The sequence below is a fragment of the Coccomyxa subellipsoidea genome (genome assembly GCF_000258705.1).
Source record: "Coccomyxa subellipsoidea C-169, whole genome shotgun sequence".
Classification (NCBI taxonomy): Eukaryota; Viridiplantae; Chlorophyta; class Trebouxiophyceae; family Coccomyxaceae; genus Coccomyxa; species Coccomyxa subellipsoidea.
Window position 1 is genome coordinate 1,277,501 of NW_005178036.1, and position 14,592 is coordinate 1,292,092.

Genomic DNA, 14,592 nt, shown 5'->3' on the forward strand with positions numbered 1-14,592 from the left:
AACATGCACCTGTGGCAATTTGAACAAGGTACTTCACATTGTCTCCCCACAAATGGCCCAGCTGGACCAGGGTAGCTGCACTGCATGCCGCATGTATACTATAGTACATAGCCATATATAGGCTATATAGGCTATCATAGTGTGCATATGCGGCATCATATGGTGGCATTGAGACTGATGAATGACCGACTTGTGATTTCAACCGCCCTTATGAGAGCTCCTATATATATATATGCGCTCAGATTTTGCACAGGTGGGACCTTCAACCTGAAAGGGCGCCAACGCCGATTTTCCTCTAGGCTTGATGAGCCAGCATGATGCATGTCATATGATTGTCAAACTAGGCTGTCACATTAGGCTGCCCAAGCGGCTTGGAAGGACAAGTCCTATAACTTTGATATAACTTTAATCCTCCCCTGACAGTGAGTTTGAGAACCAGAATTTGAGTGTAACTTTGACTGCCAGCTCATGAATATTCTGCCTGCCATCATGGTGTCAACACGGATGAAAACATGCTTCAAAGCCCGCCTCTGTGAAGGCAGCCTTGAGATCATCGCACGTCCCTGACCTCAACATCGATGACATCCCCACCCACCACCCCATCGCTGCCGCTCCCATCCACTTGAATGACTTGGCCATTGGGCAATTGGACCTGCACAGGCACATAGGGAGGTCATTTGACAACATGATATTGGAGAAAGAAGAATGCAAACTTTCGAGCGCCAGAAGATAGCAGAAAAGGCTGCCTCGCGAGTGCACATCATGCAACAAGCTCGAAGCTTCAAAACAGGAGAAAATCATGAAAACGGTCAAGTATTAATCATCCAGCAAGTCCTGCAAAGCTTTGTGTGGCAGTAGGTGAGTTTGTTGTGTTACCTTAATAATAACATCTGAGCCGGTGTCGCCCACGGTCTGCTGCACGCTGGCAAGGCCCTGTTGACCAGATGAACTCCTGACGAAGAATTGCAACGTAGTCGTGGTTGTGGACCGGCCGTTAATATACTGCGAAGACGTCGACGTTGATGATCTGCAACACAGCAGGTCAATCTTAGCACAAGCACCAGCCATTTTTGGCTGTGGTGACGCATAAACGCGACAGAAGAGATACAATGAAAAAATATGATAAGGCGCAAAAGAGCCCTGCTGTGAGGGGGGATGGTCACCCGCCAGGTGCTGGCGATATGCTGCCACCCAGGCGCGACCTCAGCCGGCTGTCGGACTGCATCACCCTCAATGCGTGCTCCCGCAGGGCCTCTGCCTGCAAGCAGACATGCAACATGCTGTCATTCCATCCCTGGTCAACCCCCACAATGTCATTCCCAGAGTGACACCCCACACATGCACCCGCGCCAGGCAGGTTGCATCCATATTCATACTTGCAACATGTCTCTGCCATGATCCTGGTGGGAGGACAGAGGAGGCCTGTGGTGTGTTTAGCAACAGGGGAGGCCCCTTGAGGAACCAAATTGAGTGCACACCTGCTCCTGTTGGTTCTGCAGCTGCCGCATGGCGCCACCAAGCATGGCCCCTGCGGCGCGGCCCAGCAGACCACCGACCAGGCCGTCCCCCATGCCAAGGCTGCCTCGCTCCCTTTCCCTGCCAAATGTTCACCATCACTGGCGCCAAGTCTGACGAATTAGAGTGGCCCACACACAGGCACTTGCTTAAATATTTTTCAAGTCTCTAGTCTTCATCTATCTGTGCATTTGCTGTTGTTTTGGAGCCCCAGCCCCTGTTTTTGCGGCTCGATTTGCATCTGGGCAGGCCATAACAAGCATGGGACACATTTCCTCTGGCGCTCCTCTAGATTGGGCGGACTAAAGAATAGCAAGGGGCCCATGTGATGGAAATGCAGATACTCACCATGGATTGAGCTTGCCATAGTCGCCCTCTGAGCGACCGTAGCTGCGCTGGGGCCGCAATGGCTGCTGCTTTTGTTGCTGCTCCTGCGGCACAAGAGATCGCACTGCACTGCTGATGGACTTGCCCACTTTGCTTACTGCAGATGCGGCCAGCTCCGCTGCGTCCTCTGCACAACCAATAAGTATGGCATCAGCCTCTTGTTGGCCAAACACATCTTGGAAGACCCCAGATGGATACTGTCAAAGTAGCCAAATGCGTCTCAATTGCTTGTGCCTGACTGAAGGATACACCGCTTCTAGATGATGCAGGTGTACTAGTAATCATAGTAATGGAGGATGTTCTGACTAGACGCTGGAATGGATTCACTCATATCACACTTCAATTTAAATTTAAAAATCTCTCATGAAGCAACACATTCATTATTGTTCACAGACCAAGTCAACTTACTTGCAATCTCTGACCAGCTCTTCTCCTCGTTGTTCCTCGACGAGGCCATGCATCGTACATTGTGGGGCGCAGCGAGATGCCTGATTGACAAGCTTTTCATGCGATGCATCTTGAGGCAGTTTTGAGGGCGAATTGCACTCGAACACGTCAGGGATCCAAATCGTGCTTGCTGGCTACACGGTCCGAGACCCATTGCAAGTGAAAGTCTTGTGATCATTCGGCTTATTAGTTGAGATGCATTTAGCAGGCCGCTTGTGATGAACTGACGATCGCGACACTTAGGAGAATGTGAAGCCTTCCTTGGAGCAAGCCTCGGTCGTCCTCGTCAGGCTTTGTCAGGCTTTGTCATCATGCCCTGTCCATCCTTGACCAAGACATGACATGTGAGTTATCGTTTGCCTGTAAATCTCTACACAGAATTATAGCACATAATTGATGTCGTACGAGCAGAATTTTCACCATTCGGTGTAGACCTCAAGAAACCTGCTCAAGTGATCTACAGAGTAAGGACTGTCGCGAAGAGATAGTATACACCGCCTGTATGTCATCTGATGCCCTAGAAATCAATTGGGAGCAGGAAGGGTCAGTAGATCTCACGTCTTTGGTCACGAGAAAGCCTGTTGACCTTTCAGCATCCACCAGTCCTGCCAAATATTTGCAACCAAAGAATGACCAAGGGCAGAGATGCAAGCTCACCCTGCAGCTGCAGCAAGCCGTGCATGAGATCCAGATTATCAGCAACGCACGCAGCTGCGAGCTCTTCACAATTAGTGAAAGTGGCGAGGCAACCTACTGTTCATCAGTGACAGGACGTGGATCTGGAGACCGCTATATTCTGTCCCTGAAGACATTGGTGAGAAAGATATCCATCAAGGTGTCTTTGCATGCATTAATGCTTGTAGGCAAGTTCTGAATTCATTGAGCATACTGTTGCCCATAGGGACGACAGACAGCGATGATGCTGGGCATGTTCTCCTTGAATCCGAAGGACGAGTTTCATCTGTATGGGTTGTCCCTGCTTCCATTAGCAGACAGAGGCAGCCCAGGGCGCAGTGACACGGGTGCTATGCCATCCACCCAGATGGAAGAAGTGCACGAGCTTCTGCGCTCGTATACAGCTGATGGTGGCCCTGCAGACAGCGATCCTCGCAGGAAGTTCTTTTCCTCCATCGCACAAGCAGCCCTTCAGGTGTGTTCCTGCTCCTGAACCAGCCTTCAGAAATGGCTTGCGACCATACACAAATATCTTGAAACAACCGAGTTGTGCATTCAGGGTGGTCCATCCCACCGGCACGACAGGCAGAGACCGGATATCCCGACTGCGAGCAGAAGCACTGCTGCAGGAGAATATCTGGACCTTAAGTCCCTTGATGCAGCGGTGACAAAGGTCCTCGAGGAGAAGCTTGATTGGTTTGAGCAAAGGATATCAAGCGTTCTCGAGAGTGCTCTGCACGCAACGGAGCAGCAACTGGCAAGTATGTTAGCAAAGAGCCTTTCGTTGCCGAAACATACAGACAAGCATTCATAGTACATTACTGTAAGCTTGCACTTCATCTCAAACCTGGCAAGTAGGATCCCTTGCATGGCACACACTGGACACTACATGGCACTTCATATGACACCCCATTCCTGTGACTGGCAGAGGAGCAGCTGTATATGCTTGTGCACAATGCAAATTCTCTACATCAGCCGCATAAAGGAACCTTTCGGATTGTGAAGCTTTCGTATGAATTGAATTCAAGGAAATGGCATTTCGTACAGCATTTTGTACATCAGCCTGCCTGCCAGGCTGAGTTTGGGCTCGAGCTAGGACTCCATGGGGGTAGCTTGTGGTGTGGGTTGCGTGCTCGGCGTGATAGTGCGGTTGAACAGGATGTCCTTGACAACCTGCTGGTCAACATAAAATGAGGTCATCAATCAGCCAGCGTCATTACATATTCATGCATTGCAGCTCCACCCAGAAACGGGCATCCCAGATTTATCATGGCAATTGCGGCAATCTAAGGAAGTGCTAAGCAGGATTCCAGTGCGTGCCTGTGCGCTGACACCCTTGATGTGCTCCAGGGCAAGCTTGTTCGCGTCGCAGCAGATCTTGTGCAGCTGCTGGTCAGCCGCCGTCTGCTTCTTGTCGCTCGTGCCAGAGAAGCGCGACCTTGCGCCACCTTGTGCCACCTGGCCCTCACACGCTTCCAGCTTCTCCGCTGCACCGTGCAGCACCCTCTGTCACGTCTCAAATTTAACCCTCAACTTTCATAGCTGCAAACATCTCTCCACACCACACGCAAGACAATACCCCGGAACCTGCTACTGGGCTGACTGGCTGGTGTCACTGTCAGCAAGCACCAGTCCCTTGTCCCCTAGAACTAGTAGTCCTCATGACCAGGGGATATCTGTAGCTCACCAATGTCCTTGATCTGGCCAGCGGTGAGGTCGCGGGTGGACAAGAGCGGGGAGGATGCCAGAGTGTTGACCCAGTACTTGGCCCAGAGCAGGTCGAGCAGGCCGGCGTCAATGCTGGACTTGAAGAACGTGATGTCGAGGCTGTAGTAGGACTTGCAGTGCACGCCAAAGTCCTCGATCTTGCTCAGCGGGATCGTCTGGTACTCTGACGGCGGCTCATCCGGCGGCTTGTAGTGCTGCACCATTGAAAAATGCTGTGAGCACTCTCTCTCAAGTAAATTTGCATGATGTTGACGCCCAACAGATAAGCTTCAACAACCTTCATCATGACAAGTGCACAGCTGCATCTGCAAGAAAGCAGTCACAGCATGCAGTGTGTCTGCAGCAGCAGGCCTCATTTGAAGCAAGCCAGGCTTGCAGGCATGCATCATGCTTGCATCAACTGAGGCACAGCAGTGTACAGCCTGGCACAACCACTGTGAAGCGCACCTCTGGGTATGTGCGGAACGCGCCGATCTCGACCTTGCCAGCTGCGATGGTGCGGTGAGGGTCGACGACGATGGCCAGGAAGGGCTCCTGGTACTGCTGCTGGATTGACTGGGTGGACACATCTATGCCGGACAGCCAGCAGCCGTACCCCGGGTGGCTGTGATACCAGCCCACCATGTTCTCCAAGCGCCCCACCACCTGCAAAGCCATGGATGTTGAGTCATCTGCATGTGACCACATGATCAAGGAATCTGGCACAGAATACTCCGATGTTTTGCACAATGGCGTTGGTCGAGGGCAATATGTCCAGCTTGATGTATGATGCTACAATGGGTTGGAATGGCGATGCAGGAGGGCACACCTTAGTGCTCTCATTGAAATCCACCATGAACTCATAGGCTTCAGCCTGAGCGTTCACTCGGGTCTCTGTGCCTTCCACTGGCAATGCAAACGCGTCGACCACGATGAAAGCATCGTCCTGGATTTTGCCATACAGCATGCCCATGATCTCCAGGTTTCCGCCAGACTTGGCGTGCATGGCCATTTTCAGCAGTGCTAGTGCAGATATCCGAACACTGCAGGCAAACGAAAAGGCTGTTGCCAAAATACACAGAAGCATGCTAGAGAAGTGAAGCATGTACAGAGACGCATTCATTTGCGATGATGCTGCAAGAATTTGCCAGCAGCATCTGTGATCTGAGACGCACTGCTTGAAGTAGTGTGGATCTTTCGTCCAAGGTTTCTGATGTTGCAGTGCCTGCTGCTCTGCACCATCGTACACGTAATATGCATCGGATCCCTCAATATTCTGGATGCTATTCTCCAATTCCCATCGCTTCTGCGCAGGGCTGCTGCCTGCCATAGGGCTGCCTAGCGGGAAGACTTATGCACTGATTCAGGATACTTTTTAGACAGCTTGCATGTGGAAATTGAGATTCGTAGAAATCAACTTGTTCAGTGTTCTCGATCGCCCCTTGTGAAAAGCACACAGCAGTTTAGATACCTTGACTTCAAGCTCAGGACAACGCTTCTATGGGATTAAGCAACCTCAAATGTCTCAATGAACGGCTTCTTGCACTCTCTTGGATTGTTTTTTGGAATGAAATCCCACAGATCTAACAAAACAAAAAGCCAGCCAACGCCGTCGACTTTCATGGCGTGCATATGCTACGCAAGATTTGCCGAGGCTTGAAAAGCTCGATAGCGCTGGTTCCCAACTCAATTGTTTTTATCTTTGCGTAGTATACGACGACAGTAATCGCCACATTTTCTGTCAAGTCGCAAACTACTGCCGCGTGATAGATCAACTTTGTGGCGTGCTGATCTGACATGCTTGTCCATTCTGCAGCGCAGTTGCCTAGCTGCAATATAAAGGCTTCAGGGCGTTCAGGGTTGATATCTGCAAACATGAGTCTTAGGCGATCATGCAGCTGCTTGGGTAGGATCTTGCTTTCTCAGAGACAACCTGTCGTGCCCTGCTCCACCTCTGGAAGAGCGATGATGATGGTTCGGGCAGCAGCATCCAAAGCAGATACAGTCGACAATGATGTTGCCGCAAAGGTGATCATTCTCTTTTGCATACTTTGCAGCTCATGATCGCCTCCCCGAGCAAAATTGCCCAGTTTCCCATAGCTTCTTTGCACTGAGAGTTGTCCATCAGTAGAATATTCTGCTTACAGGCAAATGCCCTGGATTCGGTTCTCAAGGAGGTCAACCAACGCTTTGGCAAAGGGAGCATCATGAAGCTGGGCGGCACTGCACAAAAAGTGTAAGCGACTCCTATCGGGTCGCTGCTCTTAGACCATATGATTACCACATGGATCAAAGGAAGCATTTCCGGAATTGCTTACCTGTATTTCTAAGGCATGATTACCTGCCGCAGGGAAACCATTCCCAGTGGTGCTTTAACCTTGGACATTGCCCTCGGCGGTGGATTCCCAAAGGGAAGGATCATCGAGGTGATCGTTTTGCTGCATTCTCGTGTGCAAAGTGCTCCAGATTATGCTGCTAGCACAATTTTCTACAACGCATGTCCTACACTCACAGGTGTACGGACCAGAGAGCAGCGGGAAGACCACCCTGGCCCTGCATGCCATGGCGGAGGTTCAGAAGGCTGGTGGCACAGCAGCACTCATCGACGCGGAGCACGCGTTTGATTCTACATATTCCAAGGTGAGCTTTGCCTGCAGGAAAGCTATTCTGTCAAATTATCTCAGGACATGAATTATCAAGGGTTCCTGTTGTGTGCTGATCATTGCAGAACATGGGCCTGGATGTCGAGAAGATCCTGCTCTGTCAACCTGACAATGGTGAGATGGCCTTGGAAGTGGTGGATCAGCTGGTGCGCTCGAACGCTGTGGACATCATTGCGATAGACTCTGTCGCAGCACTGGTGCCCCGCGCAGAGATTGAAGGCGAGATTGGCGCTGTTCAAGGTGCGTGGGGTATCCTTGCCAATCCTCTACAGACCACTTTTTTCTCCAGTGGCCCTGCTAGTAAAAATGCCTGTCCTCTGACGGCTGTATCTGTGCCGGTGCAGTTGGCGCACAGGCAAGATTGATGAGCCAGGCACTCAGAAAGATTGCTGGGAATGCATCAAAGTGCAACTGCACAGTCATCTTCCTCAATCAGCTGCGGCACAAGGTATTTTAGATCAGCTGGTGACTCAACAGATCGCCAATTACTGCAAACGTTGTTGTGGTCTTTTATTCTGATTCTGCCAATTTGAGTAATTTGGCGTTTGCAGATCGGAGTCATCTATGGAAACCCAGAGGTGACATCTGGCGGCAATGCGCTCAAATTCTACGCATCTGTGCGCTTGGAAGTCAGGCGAAAGATGACGCACGAGAACTCAAAGGGAGAGAGCTCAGGCATCCGTGTGAAGGCCAAGGTGAGCATCTCTGCCCAATATTTGCAGCACAGTGTTCGATCTATTTGCAACGTTCTGGGGTGGTCAGGATTTAGGGATTTGATGTGTTGTTGCAATGCAGGTGGTGAAGAACAAGGTGGCTCCTCCCTACAAGATTGCGGAGTTTGACATCATGTTTGGCACTGGGATCTCTGGGCTGGGCTGCCTGCTGGATGCAGCAGAGGCGGTGGGCATCGTGACCAAGAAGGGGTCCTGGTACTACTACGGGGAGGAGAAGCTGGCACAGGGCCGCGACAAGACCCTGGCCGAACTCACAGAGAAAGCATCCGTCGCATTGTGCGCCCCTCACAAGCCCTGCACAAGACTCCTTATGGGATTATGCTGAATGTGTGGCAGGCGAGCGTTGTGATTGTGCCGGGGTTTCGAGCAATTGTGTAAACTGAAGTGACTCACGGTAGCCTTCGGCTGTGGCAGGGAGATTGAGGCGAAGACTCGTGCCAAGCTCACTGGAGAAATTGACATCAACGAGATGTACGAGAAAGGCAAGGAGGCAGTCGCACTGGAGGATGCTGCTGAGGAGGAGTTTGATCTCAGCGAGGAGCCTGCCACTGCAGCTTGAAGTGCTGGGAAAGCGCCCCTCTAGGGGATCCTCAGATGTTGCTCTGTTTCTGCTGTGCAATCGAAGTTGTACTTTGTTTTGTGAGCCTGATACCAGGCATGATGTGCCCTGATGTGCCCTTGTACATATATATTTGCATAGACAGGCGCTGGGTGAAATGAATATGGCGCGTGCAGGCATGCAGAGCAGGTCTGTCACATTTGTGTAGACTATCTTTTGCAGTTAATGTTGTAATTTGTGGATTCCTGCAGGAAGGGCCCTGCTATTGTATCTAGGGCGTCCATCAGTAGTGTTTACAGCGGACAGATTGTGTAAAATCCTCCTTATATAAGGAACTTCTCAATCGCAAAAACTTTGCTCCTAGAAGTCTAGGGAGGACTTCACGGTGGTCTGCTCGGGGGCTTGCGCAATCTGCAATCTTTCTGACAATCCGAGTTTGGCGCAGACTGTTTTGAATTTTCCTCTGAGCTCAACCATCATGTCCTGCATTTTCTCATCCTGCACCAAGAAGTCACACAGCCATCTCAGCAACGGATCCTGGAAGCAGAGGAGCTCTCAAAAAAATCGCGGGATCTGATTTTTGTGCACAAGATGTGTGCAATGCATCTCGCTAGGCCGCCTCACCTTGGGATCATTCAAGGGAAAGTTCTTGGTCAATTCCTCCATACTCGTTACCTGCTTCTCCGCCTTGTCTAGTAGAGCTGGCTGCTCTTTGTGGAGTTCCCTCAATGCCTGCACAGCCATCTCGTGCTGGGCAGATAAGTATCTTTGGCCGTTGAGATGACAACTGCTCTCTCTGCTGAGATGTGTGGAGCAGGTTGGAAATGAACTCACCTCACAGAATCCCGCATAGAAGCCCACTTCTGAGCCGATTTCACAGCCCTTCAGCTCGCCTAACTCTCTTCCCTCCTTGAGTCCTGCCGCTTTCCCATCCCTGAGACCATAAATAAAGTTTTGAGACCTGATGCCTGTGGTTGAAGCGACATCATGGAATTGAGGCCCGTAGATCTCACACTTTGATCTGCAAGTCAATATTTACTTCTTGCCCTCTTCGTAGCCTTCTTCAATATGAGTTGATTCCAAGTCAAGGCAGGCATCGAACAAGTCGCTCATTGTTGGTGGGACCTCCAAGTATGTGAGGCCATCAACATGGCAGCCTCATCGTCTACACAAACAAATACCTACTCACAGTGCATCACATTCTTTTCTCGCTGAAAATGTGCTAAATAGGACAAACAGAGCGCGATGAGCACTTCCTTCCTTCCTTCCATCCTGAGGAGATCGAAGCATGACAGGATTGAGGTGATGAGTCATACCAGCAGCTGAGAAGCAGCTACCGAGCTGGGCTGCATTACAATGTTCTAGCTCAAGTCTCCTAATGCAAATTACTTGGTGTCTAGCACCACGAATTCCAAGGCATTGCTGGAAATCGAAGTCCAGAGATCCGCAGTGTCCAACTTTTGCACGATCTGGCAGTCACTTAGCTAGGCATACCGTACTAGGCTATGCGAGATATATGAACTCGAGTTGACCGATTGCATCTATGTTCACTATTATATTTTAAATGGAGTGTTACAGCCTGCATGGCCAACCCTCCACGTTGTGAGTGAGACCAAATATGTTCAGTCAGGATGCTGGGGGGTGGACTGCCCGCCAGTCAGCTGCTTCCTGTCCATCTTTCGTGCTTCAGAGAGTTCGCATGCCCATCGTCCATGCCTCCAGCAGTCCTGCTTCACCAGTGCGATCTCCCTCTCATGCTCTCTTTGCAAGCAACTGTATTCTTTTGCTCCACGTCCTTACTTTGGTGATGTCGCTTGGCACGTCCTGAAGACAAGGGTTGGAGAGGTGTCCTGTGCAAGAAGTGACGTCCGCATGTGAGCAGGAGCAGGATGACAGCAGCATGTCAGCTTGGTCCTACCTGGCAAGCCTGCGTTTGACTGATGCTACAGACCAGCTGTCCGCAATTGACACACAAATACGAGACCGGCTCTATGCAGAGTACTGTGTACAGTGCGCAGACATAGCCCCATACTTGCATCAACGAGGCAGAAGGTAGGTACACCTGTACGCAATCCATGTTACCATGCAATCTCAATCTGTCGCACATCTCATTTATTAGGAGGCATTCTTATTGCACTATACTGAGAAGATTCTTCATCACAGGGTTGGACAGCAGCTGCTTACTGCCTTTCTGGTCCCCAGCGAATCTCCAGGTGATGGCAGATCCCCATGTTTATGATTTAAGAAGAGCTGGGTGTATCGCCTGCATGTGATTGTTTCTCACACCATCTGGTTCTGGGGCAGGAAGTGTCACTTTTGAGGATGATGATGATGGAGATCAGCTAAAGTCTGATCGCTTGGGCGATGTTGACCCACTCCTCCTTCCTGTGCTGGACCCCTTTGTAGCGGTAGGCTCTCAAGTTATCTATGCAAGAGGCAGCATTGCTGCATGCAGTACTTCTGTTGACTTTGCCTCCTTGCCATTCGCGTATTTGCGGCTGTGGTGGTTGCTTGATGACTGTTGTTTTGGCCTCACAGGGGTTGACAGAGCCTTTTCAAGCTGAGTACGAGCAGGTCAGGCGGAATGTGGCGTTGACAGTGTTGGCCAGCAGTGCAGCCTGTGGCCTAGTGGGGTTCCTAGTGGGCAGGTATATCGGGAAAAGGCGGTGAGAATGCATGCAGCGGAAGTGAATCCAATCGTAAGAACTTTGGAGGAGTCCTGAGCTGAGCTGGCTTACAGGCAGCCTATTAGATGCCTCTACAGTTGATCGTGGTTGCAGTATTGGTCTTGGGCACTTTTTGCAATTGCATGCGAGCGCAGTCCGACTTTCAAGATAGCCCTCTTACAATTATGCGGGTGTCGAGCTTGGCCGTGATGCGGCATCATCCTGCATGCTTGCACCTCTTTGAGGCTGCCATGGTGCTGCCACAATTGTGGAATCTATCCACTGGATATGTAGTCTGGCAGGAGCTGATTTGCCAATTGGCAACACCCAGTAATTGTGGGCAGCTCCGGAAATCTCAAATGTATCACACATGTCACGCACGGTGCGGCCAACGTTGGTCCACAGTGTAATCCTTAATGTGTAATGCTGAAGGTGGCACCTTCCTCCCTGCGATTGCCTGCCACACAGGTTATGGTGCTGCATGCATGGTGCCGCACTCCTGATGCATCCCTGCACATTTTCCGCTCGCCCCTGGCCCGGGGCCCTCGGTGCTGTTCATCACATACCTTCCTGTGGCACGGTAGGACAATTGTCCGGTTGCTGGGAGGGTGAGTGATGTCGACTGTTCCACTACTCAACTCCAATATGAGTGGAAATCGAGTGCAGATCCAAGCAAATTTCTCAGGGGGCATGGCTATTTTAAGGCAATGATGGCAGGATCCAAGTGAAACAATTGGAAGGAGTCTACTTCCGTCAGTAAAAAACGAGTAATTGACCAGTCAAACTGAAAGGGAGAAATCCAGCAATCCAGGAAAGCTGACTTCTTCGATGATCGTGTATGCGATCGCAAAATATTGATTTCTGGGTGCGCATGATCTAGTATTGGTGTAGGGTGCACCTCGACCCTGACTGGAGTTGCACACTTGGGAAGACATTTTTGTTTCTAAGAATACTGTTTGGCTATCCCAATTCATGTCACAAAGGGGGAGGACGTCTATGAGAGAGCATAGAAGAGCGTCAGTGGTTTGATGGCCACTGTACCTAAACGAGATACCCAGTACGTGGAAGCTCTGCTGTCCAAGCGCATTGAGTATGTGAAAAAGCTTAAGACTGACCTGAATACCAACAGCTGCGCGACGGCTCAGACCATTGCGGCCTACAGTGACCTACTAGAAGGTGATCTGAGCTCCTGACTTCCAAGTGCCGCCTTGCTTCAACGCAGGAAGACACAAAAATCTCCTGACTGCGAGTCTGACTGACATCGTGGGCCTATTGCATGCAGAAATCTTGACGGATATTGCAGTCCAAACTCACAGGAGCATCAAAACTGGCACGGTGCGAGACAAGCTGTATGCTGAATGCCTAAGGAACCCTTGAAGGCATTATAGCTCGCATATTTTCATGTCAGCTGACCAGTGCTTTGGGGCGCGTGGCAGATTTCAAGGGAGAGCTTGCCCCCAAGCAAACCGGCGGCCAGCACAGATCAGAAGGTCTTAGCGCCACCGGTGAGTAATACTTCAAGAGTCCCAATAATTGTCCAGGGTGCAGGGAACGCAGCTGGACAGTCCCATTGACAATCGTGCATGTAATGCAGGTGAAAGGTGCCAAGCTTGTGCTGGTGGATGTTTTTGGACAAGTGCTCACACAGCAGCCTCGAGACGAGGTGACATGTATACAATGTGGCCGGCGCATCGCTGCATCCAGGTCAGCTTGAGCATCTCACGATCAAACAGACAATACAACAGTTGAAGGCTATGTGCACCTGCTGTGTTGCATCTGTCCTGTCTCATCTTGGGTGTGTGATCTTTGTCTTGCTGATTATCCCCGGTCTGTATCTAAATCTATGTCGTGCATCTCACTGCTGTGCCCAGGTTTGCTCCGCACTTGGAGAAGTGCCTTGGCAAGGGAAGAGCTGCAAGCCGTCGCCGGACAAGCAACACCTGATCCGGTCCACTCCAGTAGATCAGGTCTGAGAGGAGAATCGGTGTGAGAGCTATTTAGCAAGCTGCAGGCGCGCAGAGGCCTCATACTAGCTAGGTAGGACAGCTGCTTGGTGTAGCAAGGAACCCGCCCTTGAGGAGATTATGAAAGATTAGCTGCTGAAGGTTTTGCATTTGGTTTTACTTGTGGAGAAGAATTATTTCTGTTAGGTTTTTTATAGCTGCTCAAAGATCATACTCGTAAGGCTTGGTGTGGCAGATTCGCAGCCGGGCAAACCTGCAATATTATGCATTTGCCAACTTTGCAACTTGACATAAGTGGCTGCGCTAAGATTTCATTTTTGCTGGCCTGCTCTTGCAAGCATTTTATTAAATGTCTCCATAGTCCTCAACATTCTGGCAAGTGACAAAAGAGGAGCACCAGATACGATGCTGATTTTAATTACGAGCTCCTGCAAACTGCTTCGCCAATATCGTACTATTCAATGTTTATATCCAACTGTAAATCTAATGGTACCACAGTAATAGCTCAGCTGAGCTGAGTGAGGACTCCATACAAAAGGCACTGGCATTAGCAATATTGCAACATGTTGTACCTCATGGTTACTCGTCAGTTCTCACTTCTCACTTCTCTCAACAAGCACTGATCAAACCTGTTATGCAGCAATGTGCCGCAGCTCTCACAAGTGAAAAAGAAATTGGGAAGCATTCCTCTGGCAATGGCTATTCCTGGCTGACTTCATCGATTCGCCATTGCTGCGTAGAAGGCTGTGACCCTTGGGTCGGCCTGCAGCGCTTGAGGGTGAATGTCCCCACTCACATGCAGCCCCTCCAGCGACCTGGCACGACTGCAGCCACACAAACAGTCTTGTAATGATTACTGGGCCTAGGGCTCATGGTTGCATGCGGCAGATGTGATAATTTCCATCCAAGTCAGCAATGGGAAGATGTCATGCATGCGTGGCCCTCACCTGAGTGCAACATAGGCCATGCCAGCCTCAAAGGCCCTTGCCAGGTTCACCTCCACTCTGTCGAGGGTCATCCCCTGTGACTTGTGCACACTAAGGGCCCATGCGCAGGCCAAGGGAATCTGCACCCACAGGACCCCACATGCTCAATTGCACATTCCCGATTTTCCCGTCAATCCATAAGCAGAGCTGCAAAGGCAATCATGATACTGACATCTGTGAGGGCCCCATACCTGTGTCCTAGTGGCAAGGACTCGGTTGCCAGACTTGACAGTCCACCGCTCCTTGCCCACGGTGACTTCCAATCCCTGCATGCATGCAGCCGCGCATC

General features: G+C 50.6%; 3 protein-coding genes across 3 annotated transcripts; all 3 read right to left on the reverse strand.

Annotated features, from left to right (window-relative positions):
- Positions 1–233: 233 nt before the first annotated feature.
- COCSUDRAFT_53399 (hypothetical protein) lies at positions 234–2,582 on the reverse strand. Its single transcript, XM_005648075.1, has 6 exons — positions 2,311–2,582; positions 1,864–2,029; positions 1,479–1,596; positions 1,164–1,258; positions 877–1,027; positions 234–652 (listed from the first exon to the last, which is right to left on the reverse strand). Exons 1-6 carry the CDS (start codon positions 2,525–2,527, stop codon positions 551–553), a joined length of 849 nt encoding a protein of 282 aa, XP_005648132.1. The 5' UTR covers positions 2,528–2,582; the 3' UTR covers positions 234–550.
- Positions 2,583–4,116: 1,534 nt separating this feature from the next.
- Positions 4,117–6,061, reverse strand: COCSUDRAFT_36506 (Mov34-domain-containing protein; the record flags this gene model as incomplete). Its single annotated transcript, XM_005648076.1, has 6 exons — positions 4,117–4,197; positions 4,345–4,511; positions 4,712–4,946; positions 5,200–5,397; positions 5,561–5,774; positions 5,907–6,061. 6 exons carry the CDS (start codon positions 6,059–6,061, stop codon positions 4,117–4,119), a joined length of 1,050 nt encoding a protein of 349 aa, XP_005648133.1.
- Positions 6,062–8,968: 2,907 nt separating this feature from the next.
- On the reverse strand, positions 8,969–9,914 carry COCSUDRAFT_53400 (DUF1715-domain-containing protein). The gene is made up of 4 exons (XM_005648077.1): positions 9,727–9,914; positions 9,522–9,621; positions 9,312–9,419; positions 8,969–9,185 (listed from the first exon to the last, which is right to left on the reverse strand). Exons 1-4 carry the CDS (start codon positions 9,798–9,800, stop codon positions 9,048–9,050), a joined length of 420 nt encoding a protein of 139 aa, XP_005648134.1. The 5' UTR covers positions 9,801–9,914; the 3' UTR covers positions 8,969–9,047.
- Positions 9,915–14,592: the final 4,678 nt, after the last annotated feature.

Coding starts and splice junctions, on each gene's coding strand:
- COCSUDRAFT_53399 (XM_005648075.1), bottom strand. CDS start 2,527: ATGATCACAAGACTTTCACTTGCAATGGGTCTCGGACCGTGTAGCCAG. Junction 1,028..1,163: donor ATATCGCCAGCACCTGGCGG/GTGACCATCCCC, acceptor GCTGTGTTGCAG/ATCATCAACGTCGACGTCTT. Junction 653..876: donor GCTCAGATGTTATTATTAAG/GTAACACAACAA, acceptor GTGCCTGTGCAG/GTCCAATTGCCCAATGGCCA.
- COCSUDRAFT_53400 (XM_005648077.1), bottom strand. CDS start 9,800: ATGAGCGACTTGTTCGATGCCTGCCTTGACTTGGAATCAACTCATATT. Junction 9,622..9,726: donor GGCTACGAAGAGGGCAAGAA/GTAAATATTGAC, acceptor TTATGGTCTCAG/GGATGGGAAAGCGGCAGGAC. Junction 9,186..9,311: donor TTCCCTTGAATGATCCCAAG/GTGAGGCGGCCT, acceptor TTCTTGGTGCAG/GATGAGAAAATGCAGGACAT.